Source organism: Oncorhynchus clarkii, chromosome 17, assembly GCF_045791955.1.
Source record: "Oncorhynchus clarkii lewisi isolate Uvic-CL-2024 chromosome 17, UVic_Ocla_1.0, whole genome shotgun sequence".
Classification (NCBI taxonomy): Eukaryota; Metazoa; Chordata; class Actinopteri; order Salmoniformes; family Salmonidae; genus Oncorhynchus; species Oncorhynchus clarkii.
In genome coordinates this window covers 18,664,676-18,681,139 of record NC_092163.1, presented here as the reverse complement: position 1 = coordinate 18,681,139, position 16,464 = coordinate 18,664,676, and the positions used below count along the sequence as shown (strand labels likewise).

At 46.0% G+C, this 16,464-nt stretch overlaps 1 protein-coding gene across 7 annotated transcripts in view; it reads left to right on the top strand.

Moving 5' to 3' along the window:
• LOC139370449 (regulatory-associated protein of mTOR-like) overlaps positions 1 to 13,594 on the top strand; it is a 182,595-nt gene extending 169,001 nt beyond the window's left edge. For 6 of the 7 annotated variants that reach the window (XM_071109926.1, XM_071109929.1, XM_071109927.1 and 3 more), the window contains 6 exons: positions 7,353 to 7,459; positions 8,593 to 8,720; positions 10,809 to 10,895; positions 11,118 to 11,234; positions 11,523 to 11,652; positions 11,898 to 13,594. In XM_071109926.1, coding sequence (XP_070966027.1) covers positions 7,353 to 7,459; positions 8,593 to 8,720; positions 10,809 to 10,895; positions 11,118 to 11,234; positions 11,523 to 11,652; positions 11,898 to 11,966 — 638 coding nt within the window. In that variant the 3' untranslated portion in view covers positions 11,967 to 13,594. The remainder of the gene's footprint in view (positions 1 to 7,352; positions 7,460 to 8,592; positions 8,721 to 10,808; positions 10,896 to 11,117; positions 11,235 to 11,522; positions 11,653 to 11,897) is intronic. The other variant, XR_011627137.1, reaches the window with a different exon arrangement.
• Positions 13,595 to 16,464: the final 2,870 nt, after the last annotated feature.

The window sequence follows — 16,464 nt, the reverse complement described above, 5'->3', positions numbered from 1 at the left end:
GAGAGAGAGAGAGAGAGAGAGAGAGAGAGAGAGAGAGAGAGAGAGAGAGAGAGAGAGAGAGAGAGAGAGAGAGAGAGAGAGAGAGAGAGAGAGAGAGAGAGAGAGAGAGAGAGAGAGAGAGAGAGAGAGAGAGAGAGAGAGAGAGAGAGAGAGAGAGAGAGAGAGAGAGAGAGAGAGAGAGAGAGAGAGAGAGAGAGAGAGAGAGAGTGTGCCTGCCTGCCTGGGTGCTGCTTATTTTCTAGCTGTTGTGGAGCAGCGCCGTCTCCCTCTCAGCCCTCATTACACCCTATGGAGTTATCATTAGTGTTTGTTTAGCATTCCGGAGAGGGAGACCCACATCAACTTCCCGTCCACACAGACAGAGCGCAGACCTAATTAAGTTCTCATGCAAATGTCGTTTATAACATCTTGCGCTCTCCCCCTTCTCTCATTCTCTCTCTCTCTCGTCTATCTCTCCCCTCAACTCTCATTCTCTCTCTCTCTCGTCTATCTCTCCCCTCAACTCTCATTCTCTCTCTCTCTCGTCTATCTCTCCCCTCAACTCTCATTCTCTCTCTCTCTCGTCTATCTCTCCCCTCAACTCTCATTCTCTCTCTCTCTCGTCTATCTCTCCCCTCAACTCTCATTCTCTCTCTCTCTCGTCTATCTCTCCCCCTTCTCTCATTCTCTCTCTCTCTCGTCTATCTCTCCCCTCAACTCTCATTCTCTCTCTCTCTCGTCTATCTCTCCCCTCAACTCTCATTCTCTCTCTCTCTCGTCTATCTCTCCCCCTTCTCTCATTCTCTCTCTCTCTCGTCTATCTCTCCCCTCAACTCTCATTCTCTCTCTCTCTCGTCTATCTCTCCCCTCAACTCTCATTCTCTCTCTCTCTCGTCTATCTCTCCCCTCAACTCTCATTCTCTCTCTCTCTCGTCTATCTCTCCCCTCAACTCTCATTCTCTCTCTCTCTCGTCTATCTCTCCCCTCAACTCTCATTCTCTCTCTCTCTCGTCTATCTCTCCCCTCAACTCTCATTCTCTCTCTCTCTCGTCTATCTCTCCCCTCAACTCTCATTCTCTCTCTCTCTCGTCTATCTCTCCCCTCAACTCTCATTCTCTCTCTCTCTCGTCTATCTCTCCCCCTTCTCTCATTCTCTCTCTCTCTCGTCTATCTCTCCCCTCAACTCTCATTCTCTCTCTCTCGTCTATCTCTCCCCTCAACTCTCATTCTCTCTCTCTCTCGTCTATCTCTCCCCTCAACTCTCATTCTCTCTCTCTCTCGTCTATCTCTCCCCCTTCTCTCATTCTCTCTCTCTCTCGTCTATCTCTCCCCTCAACTCTCATTCTCTCTCTCTCGTCTATCTCTCCCCCTTCTCTCATTCTCTCTCTCTCTCGTCTATCTCTCCCCTCAACTCTCATTCTCTCTCTCTCTCGTCTATCTCTCCCCTCAACTCTCATTCTCTCTCTCTCTCGTCTCTCTCCCCTCAACTCTCATTCTCTCTCTCTCTCGTCTATCTCTCCCCTCAACTCTCATTCTCTCTCTCTCGTCTATCTCTCCCCTCAACTCTCATTCTCTCTCTCTCGTCTATCTCTCCCCCTTCTCTCATTCTCTCTCTCTCTCGTCTATCTCTCCCCTCAACTCTCATTCTCTCTCTCTCTCGTCTATCTCTCCCCCTTCTCTCATTCTCTCTCTCTCTCGTCTATCTCTCCCCTCAACTCTCATTCTCTCTCTCTCGTCTATCTCTCCCCCTTCTCTCATTCTCTCTCTCTCTCGTCTATCTCTCCCCTCAACTCTCATTCTCTCTCTCTCTCGTCTATCTCTCCCCTCAACTCTCATTCTCTCTCTCTCTCGTCTATCTCTCCCCTCAACTCTCATTCTCTCTCTCTCTCGTCTATCTCTCCCCTCAACTCTCATTCTCTCTCTCTCTCGTCTATCTCTCCCCTCAACTCTCATTCTCTCTCTCTCTCGTCTATCTCTCCCCCTTCTCTCATTCTCTCTCTCTCTCGTCTATCTCTCCCCTCAACTCTCATTCTCTCTCTCTCTCGTCTATCTCTCCCCCTTCTCTCATTCTCTCTCTCTCTCGTCTATCTCTCCCCTCAACTCTCATTCTCTCTCTCTCTCGTCTATCTCTCCCCTCAACTCTCATTCTCTCTCTCTCTCGTCTATCTCTCCCCTCAACTCTCATTCTCTCTCTCTCTCGTCTATCTCTCCCCTCAACTCTCATTCTCTCTCTCTCTCGTCTATCTCTCCCCTCAACTCTCATTCTCTCTCTCTCTCGTCTATCTCTCCCCTCAACTCTCATTCTCTCTCTCTCTCGTCTATCTCTCCCCTCAACTCTCATTCTCTCTCTCTCTCGTCTATCTCTCCCCTCAACTCTCATTCTCTCTCTCTCTCGTCTATCTCTCCCCCTTCTCTCATTCTCTCTCTCTCTCGTCTATCTCTCCCCTCAACTCTCATTCTCTCTCTCTCTCGTCTATCTCTCCCCTCAACTCTCATTCTCCTGCAGCAGCTTGAGGAAGTTTTATTTTTCTCTGACTAGACTGGGGAAGTTTGAGTGAAAGTAGGGCAGTCCTGGGGCTGTCCTACTCCACATACACTGGATGGCTGGAGGCTTGTTAAAAAGGCCTCTGGGAGCTCGTGGCTGGGAGATGTAGGACTAAAAGAGGATACGTACACAGAGAGAGAGGAACAGAGGGGGGCGGACAGATAGACAGAGAGAGGGACTGGGAGAGGGACAAACTAAAACAGAGGCTGAATATGAGAGAAGGCTCAGATGTCTCAGTGACTCTGGACCCAAAGTTTTTAGTCATCACTGCTCTAATACTCAGACTCCCTTAGCCTGTAACACAGGTTCAATACAGGCTCCACTCTAGAGTTGAATGTCTCTCGTCAGCTCACAGGTCAACTAGCCTAGCGCCAGAAGCCTAATCAACTACCGGTGCCCGTGTCCATCAAATCAACCCCATCCGTGGTGACGCCCTCATCGTTAACTACAGGCTTGTGCAGCGTAGTCCTAGTTAATTCCATCACCGGGGTCCTGGAGGACACTTTCAAAGCAAACACGATTAAGGGAATAAAAGAGAGAGAGGAGGGAAGTTGTATAATAAACTGCGGCGTGTGTGAGAGCCAGTCCATCAACAGGTGATAATGATGTGGAATGAGAATGCAGAGGCAGTGCTAGTCTCCTAGAGAGAAATAATGAGTGATGGGAATATGAAGTGAGACTGAGGGATATGTAAGGAGCGCTATAGAGAAGGGTATTAGGGAAGAGAGCCAGGGGCAGAATGAGTAGTGGAATGGGGCTATTGTAGCCACTGGAGACCGCTAACGCTAGTTTATGCGAACGCTAGCTGTAGGGATAACCTAATTGCGCTTGCAGCTAGCATCTATACGCACCAGCAACACCCACGCACAGGCAGCCCCGGAATATCCATTCCATTATACAGTATGCTAATGCTAACTAAATCATTAGCCGCCTTTGTAGTCGTTATTAAGGAGAACAATGAGCCTCCAGCACTACCTCACATCCACTCCCTCAGTCAGGCATCTCCATCTATAATGTCGCTATTGATATATGTGTGGACTTCTAAGATCCCTGGTTATGCTGCTGATTCTCTCATTTTAGGGAAGTTGAGACAGTCTGTGTAAGAACTCAATGCGTTGACCCTGATGTGACCTTTCAGCGCCTGAGAGATGTTTTTGATTGGAGTTGGTTATGGTTGAACTGTATGGAGGGAGAAAAGAGAGGTGTCGGCGTGGGAGGAGAATAAAGATGGGATGGAAAGAATGAGAGATGGGGTGAACCATTTTGTTCTCTTATTTTCCTGACATTGGGTTCAGTCAGTGTGTTGGCTTGTAAGCAGGGGACGGAACCGGTTCAGGGAACAAATCCGAAAACTCGAAAGAATGACGGAAACAGAAGTGATCTCTAGTGTTCATGAACATAAGCATTTTAAAAGCATGGGAACCGGTTAACAACGTTCTCTTTTTTTGTCTGCCAGCTACTTTTCTAGGTAAGGTTGTGAGGCCGGTTGGACGTACTGCCAAATTCTCTAAAATGGTACTTTCTTCTGGTTCCAACCGGTTCCGAACTTTATTATGCTGGTCAGAACAAAAAATGTGCTTCTGGTTCATAACGAAACTATTGGAAATATTTGGAGTTTCCAACCCTTGCTTGTGAGCATTGACTTTAGTACTATCTGCCTGGAATAGTTAAAGTTATAATAAACAAGATTAGGGTTTCTCTGCTGTACTCTTCCTCTCCCTCTTTCCTCATCAACAAGAGATGGGAATTTCTCACTAACACAGAGCTCCAGACTTCAAAGGAATGCCTCAGTCTCTGGTCTCTGAATGTGGCCAGACGTTCTGTTTGTGTGCACGCGTGTTTGAATGTTGTGTGTGTGTGTGTGCACGCGTGTGTGTAATGGGGGAATCACAGATGTTTGTGTGTGTGTGTGAGGGTCCCAGCTCTGTGGGTGGCTGAGTACACTCTGAAGTGTTCCCCCACTCGTCTGCATGTGAGCCAGAGCTAGCTAACAGCCCGCGTAGCTGTGACGCCAGAGCTAGCTAACAGCCCGCGTAGCTGTGACGCCAGAGCTAGCTAACAGCCCGCGTAGCTGTGACGCCAGAGCTAGCTAACAGCCCGCGTAGCTGTGACTCCAGAGCTAGCCACGCTGGGGCTTAGCCTCAAGGTTAGGCTACGCCCCCGGCCCTCTGCCAGGTGTCACAGAGCGGTTTATCAAGTACGGTTGAGACGCAACCACAGTTTAGCTCTGTGACTCTCACTCTTAGTAGCAGCATATGGAGGTGCCAAGGGCTTCTCCCGCTCTCTCCCGCTTTTTCTAATCTCTCGCGCTCTCTCTAATCTCTCGCGTGCGCTCTCACGCGCTCTCTCTCGCACTCTCTCAAATCTTTCTCTCTCATCTCTCTCTATACTCTGTCTTTCTCTCCGTCTTTCTCTCATCTCTCTTTCTCTCTAATCTCTGTCTTGCTCTCTCTCTTGCTTGCTAATCTCTTTCTCTCAAATCTGTCTCTCTAATCTCTCTCTAAATTCTCTCGCTGTTTTTCTCTCTTGCGGTCTTTCTCTTTCTAATCTCTTTCTGTCTTTCTCTCTCATATCTCGCTCTCTCTAATCTCTCTCTCGCTGTCTTTCTTTCTCTCGCTGTCTTTCTCTCTCATCTCTTTCCCGCTCTCTTTCACTCACTAATCTCTCGCTCTCTCTCATCTCTCTAATCTCTGTCTTTCTCTCTTTTCGCTCTAATCTCTCACTGTCTTTCTCTCTCACTCTCTCGCCAATCCTTCTCTAATCTCTCGCATCTCTAATCTGTTTTACTCTCTCTCTAATCTCTCTCGCTGTCTTTCTCTAATCTCTCTAAATCCTCTCTCGCTGTTTTTATCTCTCTAAATCCTCTCTCGCTGTCTTTCGCTCTCTCGTTCGCTCTCTCGCTAATCTCTTTCTCTCTAATCTATCTCTTTCTCTTTCTAATCTCTGTTTTATTCTCTCTCTAATCTCTCTCGCTCTCTTTCTCTCATCTCGCTCTCTTTCGCTCATCTCTCGCTCTCTTTCGCTCATCTCTCGCTCTCTTTCTCTCATCTCTCTCGCTCTCTTTCTCTCATCTCTCTCGCTGTCTTTCTCTCTCATCTCTCTCGCTGTCTTTCTCTCATCTCTCTCTCTGTCTTTCTCTCATCTCTCTCTCTCTGTCTTTCTCTCATCTCTCTCTCGCTGTCTTTCTCTCATCTCTCTCTCGCTGTCTTTCTCTCATCTCTCTCTCGCTGTCTTTCTCTCATCTCTCTCTCGCTGTCTTTCTCTCATCTCTCTCTCGCTGTCTTTCTCTCATCTCTCTCTCGCTGTCTTTCTCTCATCTCTCTCTCGCTGTCTTTCTCTCATCTCTCTCTCGCTGTCTTTCTCTCATCTCTCTCTCTCGCTGTCTTTCTCTCATCTCTCTCTCTCGCTGTCTTTCTCTCATCTCTCTCTCTCGCTGTCTTTCTCTCATCTCTCTCTCTCGCTGTCTTTCTCTCATCTCTCTCTCTCGCTGTCTTTCTGTCATCTCTCTCTCTCGCTGTCTTTCTCTCATCTCTCTCTCTCGCTGTCTTTCTCTCATCTCTCTCTCTCGCTGTCTTTCTCTCATCTCTCTCTCTCGCTGTCTTTCTCTCATCTCTCTCTCTCGCTGTCTTTCTCTCATCTCTCTCTCTCGCTGTCTTTCTCTCATCTCTCTCTCTCTCGCTGTCTTTCTCTCATCTCTCTCTCTCTCGTTGTCTTTCTCTCATCTCTCTCTCTCGCTGTCTTTCTCTCATCTCTCTCTCTCGCTGTCTTTCACTCTCTGTCTTTCTCCCTTTTTCATCTCTCTCTCTCTCTCATTTCTCTTTCTTTCTCTAATCTAATCTAATCTAATCTAATTTGTTTTTCTCTTTCTCTCTCATCTCTCGTTCTCTCTCTCTCTCTCGGTCTTTCGCTCTCTTTCAATTCAATTTGCTTTATTGGCATGATATAACAATGTACATATTGCTAAAGCTTACTTTGGCTATTTACAATATGAAAATGATAAGAACCAAATTGTCAACGGGACATCTTTCTCTCTAATCTTTGTCTTTCTCTCTAATCTCTGTCTTTCTCTCTCATCTCTCTCTCTCTCTCTCTCTCTCTCTCTCTCTCTCTCTCTCTGGGTGTGACACCCTGTCACTACAGCCTGCCAGTAGTAACATCTGGTAGAGCAGTTTGTCTTTTTGTTTTGCTTTTTTGACCCCCTATTTTGATTTTGTCTCATCGCTGAAACTCCCGAACGGGCTCGGAAGACGACGGTGGAGTCATGCGTCCTCCGAATCCTGACCCACCAAAACCGTGCTCCTTAACACCCGCCTGCTAAACCCAAAAGCCAGCCGCACCAATGTGTTGGAGGAAACACCTTTCACCTGACGACCAAGGTCAAGCCTGCAGGCGCCCGGCCTGCCACAAGGAGACGATAGCGTGCAATGAGCCAAGTAAAGCCCCCCCCCACCCCCCACCCAAGAAGAGTAGGTCTTTTAACCTCTGACTGTTGTGAGTCACAGGGTTGGCAGCTGCCTCAAAGTTTTTTGCTTCTTCCAAATCGACCCCTAGCCCCCTAGATAGTTGTTGGTGATATCCTGACGGCTGATGACAGTGACCCTTCATTAGACCCACAATTGACTCAGATGGTGTGTTTCCTGTTTACATCCGCCAGTCTGAGTGTGTCAGAACTTTTGGCAGATTACTTCATGACCCATGCTCAGCTGGTAGATCATGCCCCCGTGTCCCGGGCATTGACAGCTGGGTCTTTGTCAATGGTGTTTCCGCCTGTGTGTGTTCCCTTGTATCTTTCTGTCTGTGTGTGTTACTAACCAGAGTCCTCTCTTAGGTGCAGGCATGGTGGTGGACTGGGAGCAGGAGACGGGGCTGCTGATGACGTCTGGAGACGTGAGGGTCATCAGAATCTGGGACACGGAGAGGGAGATGAAGGTTCAGGTGAAGGGAAACACACTGAACATAACTAAACCGTTTATCAACGACGTTGTTTTGAAATGTCACAGGTGCCTCTGCACATCCATGATTTCTCAGGTGACAAATCTCAAATCCTTTCTACAAGTTTTGACCAATAGGTCCATTGGGAGCATTATGACAATCTGTGGAAGTGTGGGTACTTTGTTGTGGCAAGCCTAATTAAGTTCAGGAGTACAAATGTGCTCAACAAGTCAAATAATAAGTTGCGTAGACTCTGTGCAATGTGTTTTACATGATTTTTGAATGACTGCGTTCTCTGTACCCCACATATACAATTATCAGTCGAGCAGTGAATTTCAAACACATATTCAACCACTAAGACCAGGGAAGTATTCCAATGCCTCGCAAAGAAGGGCACCTATTGGTAGATGGGTAAAAGAAAAGGAAAAAAAGCAGACCTATCCCTTTGATTATGGTGAAATTATTAATTACACTTTGGATGGTGTATCAGTAAACTTAGTCACTACAAAGATACAGGCTAACTTCCTAACTCAGTTGCCGGAGAGGAAGGAAACCGCACAGGGATTTCACCGTGAGTCCAATGGTGACTTTAAAACAGTTAGTTGAATAGTTCTGATAGTAGAAAACTGAGAATGGATCAACAACATTGTAGTTACTCCACAATACTAACATAAATGAAAGTGAAAAGAAGGAAGCCTGTACAGAATAATGGGTGAGAAAAATATGTATTTAATCCAGTTTGAATTCAGGCGGTAACACAACAAAATGCAGAATAAGTCAAGGGGTATGAATACTTTCTGAAGGCACTGAATGCATCCTGGTATTCAGCACCTGGCTCAACATTATCGGTTGTATTTCCATTCAACTTGTTAACCCTTTATTTGAGAGACAGTAGTATGGTAGGTATGCGAGCCCTGCCCTGTCTCTGGCTGTATTGACGGCAGAGCCCAGACGGCATTCTCCATCATTCAGCTGTAGACGTGATTGATCGAGTTGTTAGCCAGTTACTCAATGTTTAATGAGCACCGTGACAACCACAACGTTTGTTATGTCACGGCAACGACTATGTAATTACGTTTTTTTTCCCCCACATTGCTTAAACTAATTGTGTGTGTGTGTGTGTGTGTGTCTACCAGGACATCCCAACGGGGGCAGACAGCTGTGTGACTTGCCTATCATGTGACTCACAGCGGTCTCTCATCGCAGCGGGGCTGGGCGACGGCTCGGTCCGCCTCTATGACAGGAGAATGGGCGCCAACGAGTGGTGAGTGTTCTCACTCGCACACGCGCAAACGCAGACGAACACTTTTAATGCTGCCTCCACACTTGACTTTCATAAAGGCTTCAACAATGAGAATCATCCCTGCAATGCACACGATCCTGGTCACATTATTCTGTCTAAAATGTGACTTGAGATAAATGTGAATGGGCTTCTATTCTTCCTAATTCATTTCTAATCATAGGGCTTCTTATTCCCAGTAGAACAAAGAGAAGCTGTGTGTCTTAATGTTTTATGAAACTCATTAGCATCAGATATATATTATCCCCTTAATTATCATCAGACACAATGTAAAATCGTATGTGCAAAGCAAAATAGGTAAAGCTGTTAATATTTTTTTTTCTTACGTCATCTCATATACACTTACCGGACAGTTTATTAGGTACACCAATCTAGTACTGGGTCGGACTCTCCTTTGCCACCAAAACAACCTAAATTCTTCGGGGCATTCTCCAAGACGTCGGAAAACGCTCCACACGCAGATTGGATGTCAGTATGTTCTGATGCTGTATTGGGTTCAGGTCTGGGGACTACGCAGGCCACTCAAGTAAACTGAACTTGCTGTCATGCTCCAGGCAATGTTTTTCCAGTCCTCGATTGTCTAGTCTTGGTCACGTGCCCACTTCTTCTTGTTTTTAGCTGATAGGAGTGGAACCCGGTGTGGTCGTCTGCTGCAATAGCCCACCCGTGACAAGGATCAATGAGTTGTACGTTCCGAGATGCTGTTTGGCACACCACTGCTGTACTGCGCCATTATTTATTTGTCTGTCTGTGGCCCGCCTGTTAGCTTGCACGGTTCTTGCCATTCTCATTCGAACTCATCAACAAGCTGCTTTCGCCAACGGACTGCCACAGAATGGGTGTTTTTTGTTTGTCGCTCCATTCTCAGTAAACACTGTTGTGCGTGAAAAACTCAGGAAGGCGGCCGTTTCTGAGATACAGCAGCGTCTGGCACCGACGATCATAACATGCTTAGAGTCGCTTAGGTCACTTGTTTTTCCCCATTCTGACGTTCAACCAAACAGTAACTGAATGTCTTGATGCCTGTCTGCCTGCTTTATATAGCGAGTCACAGCCACTTGACTGACTGTCTGTAGGAGCGATCTAGTTTCATGAACGGTGTGGTGTACCTAATGAACTGGCGGTTTATTTGAAGACTCATATCACTGATTTCTGCTGTATTCTCACCTGGGAGCTCCCAGCTCTCCTGCCACATCCTGTGTCCACACGGTCGTGCGCATCTTCAGCCAAACATTATTTGAGTTCATCCCCAAAGAGAAAACAGGGCAATTAAGCCGTAGTGTCCCATAAATCTTTAACTAATGTTCTTTTAAGAGCTTCCCCTCAGACACTGAGACTGTCGAACCCTTTCCCTTTGTGCTCTCCTTTAAAACCAGTAGAGGGCTAAGCAAACACACACATCGCATACACACTCAGGGGAACACACAATCATTCACACTCTTACAGAGTTTGTAACTATTTTCGCCAAGGGAACAGGGATAGGTTTTGGTCCTCACTTTGGCTTTCTGATTGCTTCTTACTGCTGGCCCAGAGTCAGATTTGTTTTCTGCTTCTTAAAGCTAGGATTTGAGGTTAGGTCATCTAGAGCCTAGATCTGTGCTTAGGGGCAACTACCTCCTCAATCTTCAATCACAGTGTCTTGTCACTCAAGGATGCTGTTACCATGGAGACGGGCTGTCCAATAGTGCTTATACCCATGTACTTATGGTGACACCCAGTGGCCATATACACACAATACAGCCTTGCTTACTGTTTTGGGTTTTAGGCTGAGTCTCTGTATAGCACTTTGTGACATCTGCTGATGTCACAAAGTGGAGCTTTATAAATACATTTGATTGATTGATAACTCAGACCAACACGACAGCACTGCTTTAAATTCTCATACACCCTTCACTTTTACACTGTGTGGCGTCTTGCATGTCGATGAACTATGTTGGAGTCCATCCACTCACGCTGCTTACTTTTCACATCTGCCCCTGTCTCTCCTGTGAACAACAACATGGTTGTAGGTGGACTGAAGTTGATGATGCTTTCCTATGTGTCTCCCCACAGTCGTGTGATGACATACAGGGAACACTCGTCCTGGGTGGTCAAGGCCCACCTGCAGAAGCAGACGGACGGCAAAATCATTAGTGTCAGGTAGTGCTCGTTGATGAGTGATTGAATGGTTGGTTGATGGAATATCTCTGTGACGGTCGGGTGTCCAGATTTGGTCATACTACTATTCTTGACTCTCTCACACGCTCTAGTTCTCTCGCTGTCTGTGGCTCGGTCCAAGACCAGCGGCCCTACTTCCTGTAGATCTAAATGGATGTGATGACATGTCATGTACTGTTTTGACTCCTTCGTCCTCCTCCCCAGTGTCGATGGAGACGTGCGGTTCTTCGAGCTGCGGTCGCCGGACTCTGTGAACGTGCTGCAGACGGTGAAGGGGTTAACGGCGCTGGACATCCATCCGCAGGCCAACCTGTTCGCCTGGTGAGTTCACAGGTTTACGGCACGCGGCAGGAAGGGCCTTCATAAATGGTCTAAACCATAGAGTTCCATAGAGGACTCCAGATGGATATAACCCATTTTTTGTAACCCTTTATCAAACTCTATGGTCTAAACTCACTTTGAGGAATCAAATGTGGTCAATACTATATCAACGGATGAAAGGTGGGGGACGGTCTGACGATTTCAACGTTTGCTACATTTGGTATCGCAGCTATGAAACAAATTTCTCACTCTTTCCTTCATTCTCTTGTTCTCTCCATCCTCTCCCAGTGGATCGATGAACCAGTTCATAGCCGTGTACAACTCCAACGGTGACGTGATCAGCAACATCAAGTATTATGACGGTTTCATGGGCCAAAGGATCGGGGCTATCAGCTGTTTGGCCTTCCATCCCTACTGGGTACTATGGCATTCTTACTCTCTTCATAGTATCATAGAATCTCAACTAGAGAACATGGGAACTACGATTTGGGTGAATAAGTTGCGTGGGTACAAGGAGTAATCCCAATGTCTCTTAAACTATACTCTGCAAAACCTGTCTTTTCATCACACCTAATTACACTAAATGGTTTGGAAAATGAATGTTTTTACGCCTGTCTTTGAGTCCATTATATTCTCTCTTTCTCTTTCCCTGTGTCCCAACAGCCCCACCTGGCGGTGGGCAGCAACGACTACTACATGTCCATCTACTCAGCGGAGAAGAGGCTCAGATAACCCCTCAGCGTCAACCCCCCCTTGAACTTTACCTTTGACCCCTGACCTCTCACCCTCGGAGCCAGGATGTAAATGACTTCTAATGTACATATGCAATTGTTACCACCCCTGAATGTTCTATAGTGATGGCTGCTGACAAACTCGTGTTATGATGTTGACTGATTATCTGATTATTCTTGATCGTTTTATTCATATTCTTATTATGAAGCTATTGATTGTAGACTTGGCAGTGCTGAGGAGCGTGTATATTTAATTGCGTGTATACAGAGATGAATAATAGGTCTATTTTAAAGGTTCCAGCCTTGGCTGGGGGAGACAGGCGGTGTCGCTACCTGAATGAACTCGGAGTGACCTCTACATTACCTTTCTATGACCTCTATACATCGGGGTCAAGAGGCTATCTCTCACACACGACTTTGGACCTGAAAGGCGTGGCTCACGGACGCCCGCACAACCCTTATTGAAAGCCCCCCCGTTGTAGCTAATAGACTTTCTCTCACTGTTCACGTACAAGATGGTGGACTACAGGCTTTTCCTCTGAAACAGCCAGGCACTTTGACAGACGGGGCACATCTGAGAGAAAGTGAAATGTAGAACAGAGCACAGATGTGCCCGAAGTGGGCCGGCCCACAGCCTTGGACACAAACCGATGCCCATACAGATGTCCACTACCATGCTATACTGTAGGACTAACCAGACCTTGCATCCATGCACCCTCACCCAATTGTGCTAACCTCACCAACCTTTGCCATTCATCTCCATTGTCCTATGCCCAAAGGCTGACCCCATGTCCATAGCGCAATGGGTGACTACTGCTCAGCTCTAATCCCAAGACTGATGCTACTTGTCTGCCCTACCTGCAAAGCAATAAGGAATTAGCTAGGAGCTCTCTACAGCTTCCAAGCTTCTGCTGCTCTAGCTCCAGACCCCCCCACTCATCAGCTGAGCCATACCCACCTGAGGAGCCCCAGCACTGGGAGACACGGAGCAGTTTGCTGGGGTCCTGAAGTATCAGTTCCAGAGCTCTGGCTGAGGCCCGCTTGACCCATGCCCATCCCCAGTCTTTCCTACAGACCTAACCCCAGCCAGAAGCACCCCGCGGCTGGACGAGAAGAAACACAGCGCCCACTGCATCCCCTCATCCCCATTGACACCAATGGGGACGAGGGAATGGGGTTCTACTGCTACTTTGCTGCATTCTCGCACACAGGCTTATGAGGACTTTATAAACTGTGTATGGACTGTCCCCAGAAACACACACACCAGCCCTAGGCAGCCCTTTCCCCTGTGTGCAAACTACCAACCTCCACCCTGCTATCCGCTTCCCTTTTTGGAGAAATGTCTACAGCAATTTTCTTCTATCTTATTTTTTTTTTCTTTTAACCTTGGTTTTATTTGCCAGCCGTGTTTGGGTTCTTTAGCAGAAAAGGAGTTTCAAGAAGATTGTGATAGAAGTTGGGTCGAAAAAGAGGAGTGACTTCAGACTTGCACATCACTGGTAAATACACAGTAACGATCCATAGCACTTCTTCAGTTCAGTGTCCTTGTTGTCAAAAGCCACAGCTCCTTCTGTCAACCTCCAACACTAGCTCAGGTACCTCATGAGCCACACAATACCACGACGTCTCTGCATGGTAGACGCACGGAGGTTTGACTGCCACAAGGTCTGGTGTTACTCTTGATGTGACGAACTAAGAAGGTCAAAATCAGTTCAGTGAGTCCTGAGGTGCCTTTCTTTTTTTTAACAAGGGTTACCCCTCTGGTCAACACTCGCTCCAAGTGCGGTATCGCAATTAATGTGCCTCTATTAGGGGTCGCTTTTTGGGTTTGCTCTGTATTACCTTCCTTTTTTTTTTTTTTTTCGTTTTTTGTGATTTTATATTTTTAATTTGCTGGTGTTTGTTTGTCTTGGACCTCAGTGGGATGGAGAGATGAGAGAGGACTGTTTCTCCCCCTTTCACAGACGCTCTCACCCACACGGTGTCTCTCCTCATACAGTACTCCCCCATGGATGCTCCCATCACCTTTTTGCCTCTAAAGTCCTCAGCTTGGCTATCACCCTAGAAAGGAATGGACAATAATGCTTTGCCTGTGGACTGAATCGGGCAGGGTAACCGGTAACACATGCCATGCATTCTGTAGAAGCGGCTGCGCTCGCGGTCATAACCAAGCCCCACTACGCTCAGTAGCTCACCCTCTAGGGTACGGAGGAGGTACTGCAGCCTCCACTGCTTTCACTGACACCTACAGCAAAACCCCACAACGCTGTCAGCCATGCTCAGAATCACATCTCTAGATATCCTGCTTTGAGTTTTAACATTTTAGATATGGAAACAAAAATAAACTTTGAAAACTTTAGGAGAAATTAAAGCAATCGGGTGTTTCTCTGTGACGGAAGACGGCTTTGCTGACTGGTTTATAGGACAGGAGATGAAGTCAGTAAAATAAACCAAATACACAACAACACTAGTTTTCCTGGTGTTTTTTGTTGTTGGTGTGTGTTTTCATGCTCTCATTATGAAGTTCTACATGTATTGTATAAGACAAATGTATCTACTATTGCGTCACAATATTTGTGTCATTACCATATCGGTTGATCAGGGATGTTAAAAAAAAATGAAAATTACTTCTTTTTTTTTATCAGGCATATTTTCCTTCTCACCAGACCGCTTTTAAAAAACTCCCCTGAGGAGTGAGTGTCTGTGAAAATCAGTCCTGGTATGAATTTCATAGCAAAGAGATGATTCAAACACTTTTCATGGACTTAATTATCCTGAGATTCGAGGTGCTGCTTGCTACATTTAGTTTTTGTTTTTCATTCTGAATCCTTGTATTTATTTGTTTGGTATTTCATGAATGTTCTGAATAAAATCAGATTTAGGGCTTTATTCAATCCCTATCGTGGAAGTTGAAATTATATGGCAATGTTTCTACTTTAGCTGACACTGCATTCACCATAAATACTGCATATCTCGGCTCAATAGGATATGACCTTCACATGTCTGTCGTACAATCTGTAACAATTCAGCGAGACGCATTGAATAGAGGCCTTAACTTTTAACTGTTTCTCTGTTTGCCGTGACATTGGTTTGTCTATGGTTAAAGGTCAAGAAAGCCTCAGTATAAAGAGATAACAACCAATGATACTTGCCAGCTAGCAGTCCCCTATCTGAGTTTAGACATGGAATAGAATCCTACTGGTCTGGAGGTACAGATAAGTGTGCCTTAACTGGAGGCAGGGCAGGAGCTAAGATAAGTCCAGTCTCGCACTGTCTTGCCCAACTGGATCTCAGGCAAAAATTGTAAAGTGAAATAATCAAATTACATGTAATCAGTTAGTCCCCAACCCTGCTTAAGGGGGTATAAAGAGGTTGCTGGTTCTTGAGTGAAAAAATACATGGACCCCTTTCTGTTTTCTCAATGACATTCAAGTTTATTCAACCTGAGCGAGTCAGAGACCACTATGATGACATACCAAATGTGTTTGATGTATCCTTTTTGTCTTCTAATGCCTCTAACCACTAGGCAGGGTAGCCTAGTGGTTAGAGAGTTGGACTAGGAACCGGAAGGTTGCAAGTTCAAACCCCCGAGCTGACAGGGTACTAATCTGCCGTTCTGCCCCTGAACAGGCAGTTAACCCACGGTTCCTAGGCCGTCATTGAAAATAAGAATTTGTTCTTAACTGACTTGCCTGGTTAAATAAAGGTAAAACAAAAATTAAAAATTAAAGGGAAACTAATCCAAAAGTAAGTAATACGATTACGTTGGAGTTATGGTAAACCAAAAATGTAGTTACTTTTTACAATTTTGGACAGGTAACCATAACGGATTACATTTAGAAAGTAACTTACCCTGCCCTTAAGAAATGTACATTTACATTTTTGTCATTTAGCAGATACTCTTAACCAAAGTGACTTACAGTAGTGAGTGCATACATTTTCATCTTATTTTTTATTTCATATTGGTACAAAGGTAAGAGTGGTATATCATAGTAAAACTGTTTATTTTGTTCTAATAAGTTCATCCAATAAGGTATAATATGTCTGGCGGTAGGTAGCTCAGTAGAAGTTAAAACAAACAAAATCGTAACTAGGAGCTTAAGCTAACAGTAGTTTGACAGCTTTGAAGGGCATGCTGGGATTTACGACGGTGTAAACTGTAACGAACGAGCACAATGTGATATCCTACCCTCAGGAAACATGCTCTCCTGAGCACCGAAGCAAGGGTGCCCCACTCCATGTTACCCCATAGTACCTGTAGAGGCCCAGACACTTGGGGGGGCAAAGGTTAGCTCCTTCCTACTGCACCCTAAGCATGCTGAGCAGTGTCTATGACTACACACACAGCCCAGAAAGAGAACATTCCAAAACAGCAAAGTTCCAGCAGCTCCCACATCCTGAGGAAACAACAGTCACTTCCTGGATAATGAAGCCAAGTCGAGGGCTCTGCTCGCTGTGATAACCAGCAGCCCACTCTGTGGCCGAGGATAGTAGTGGGA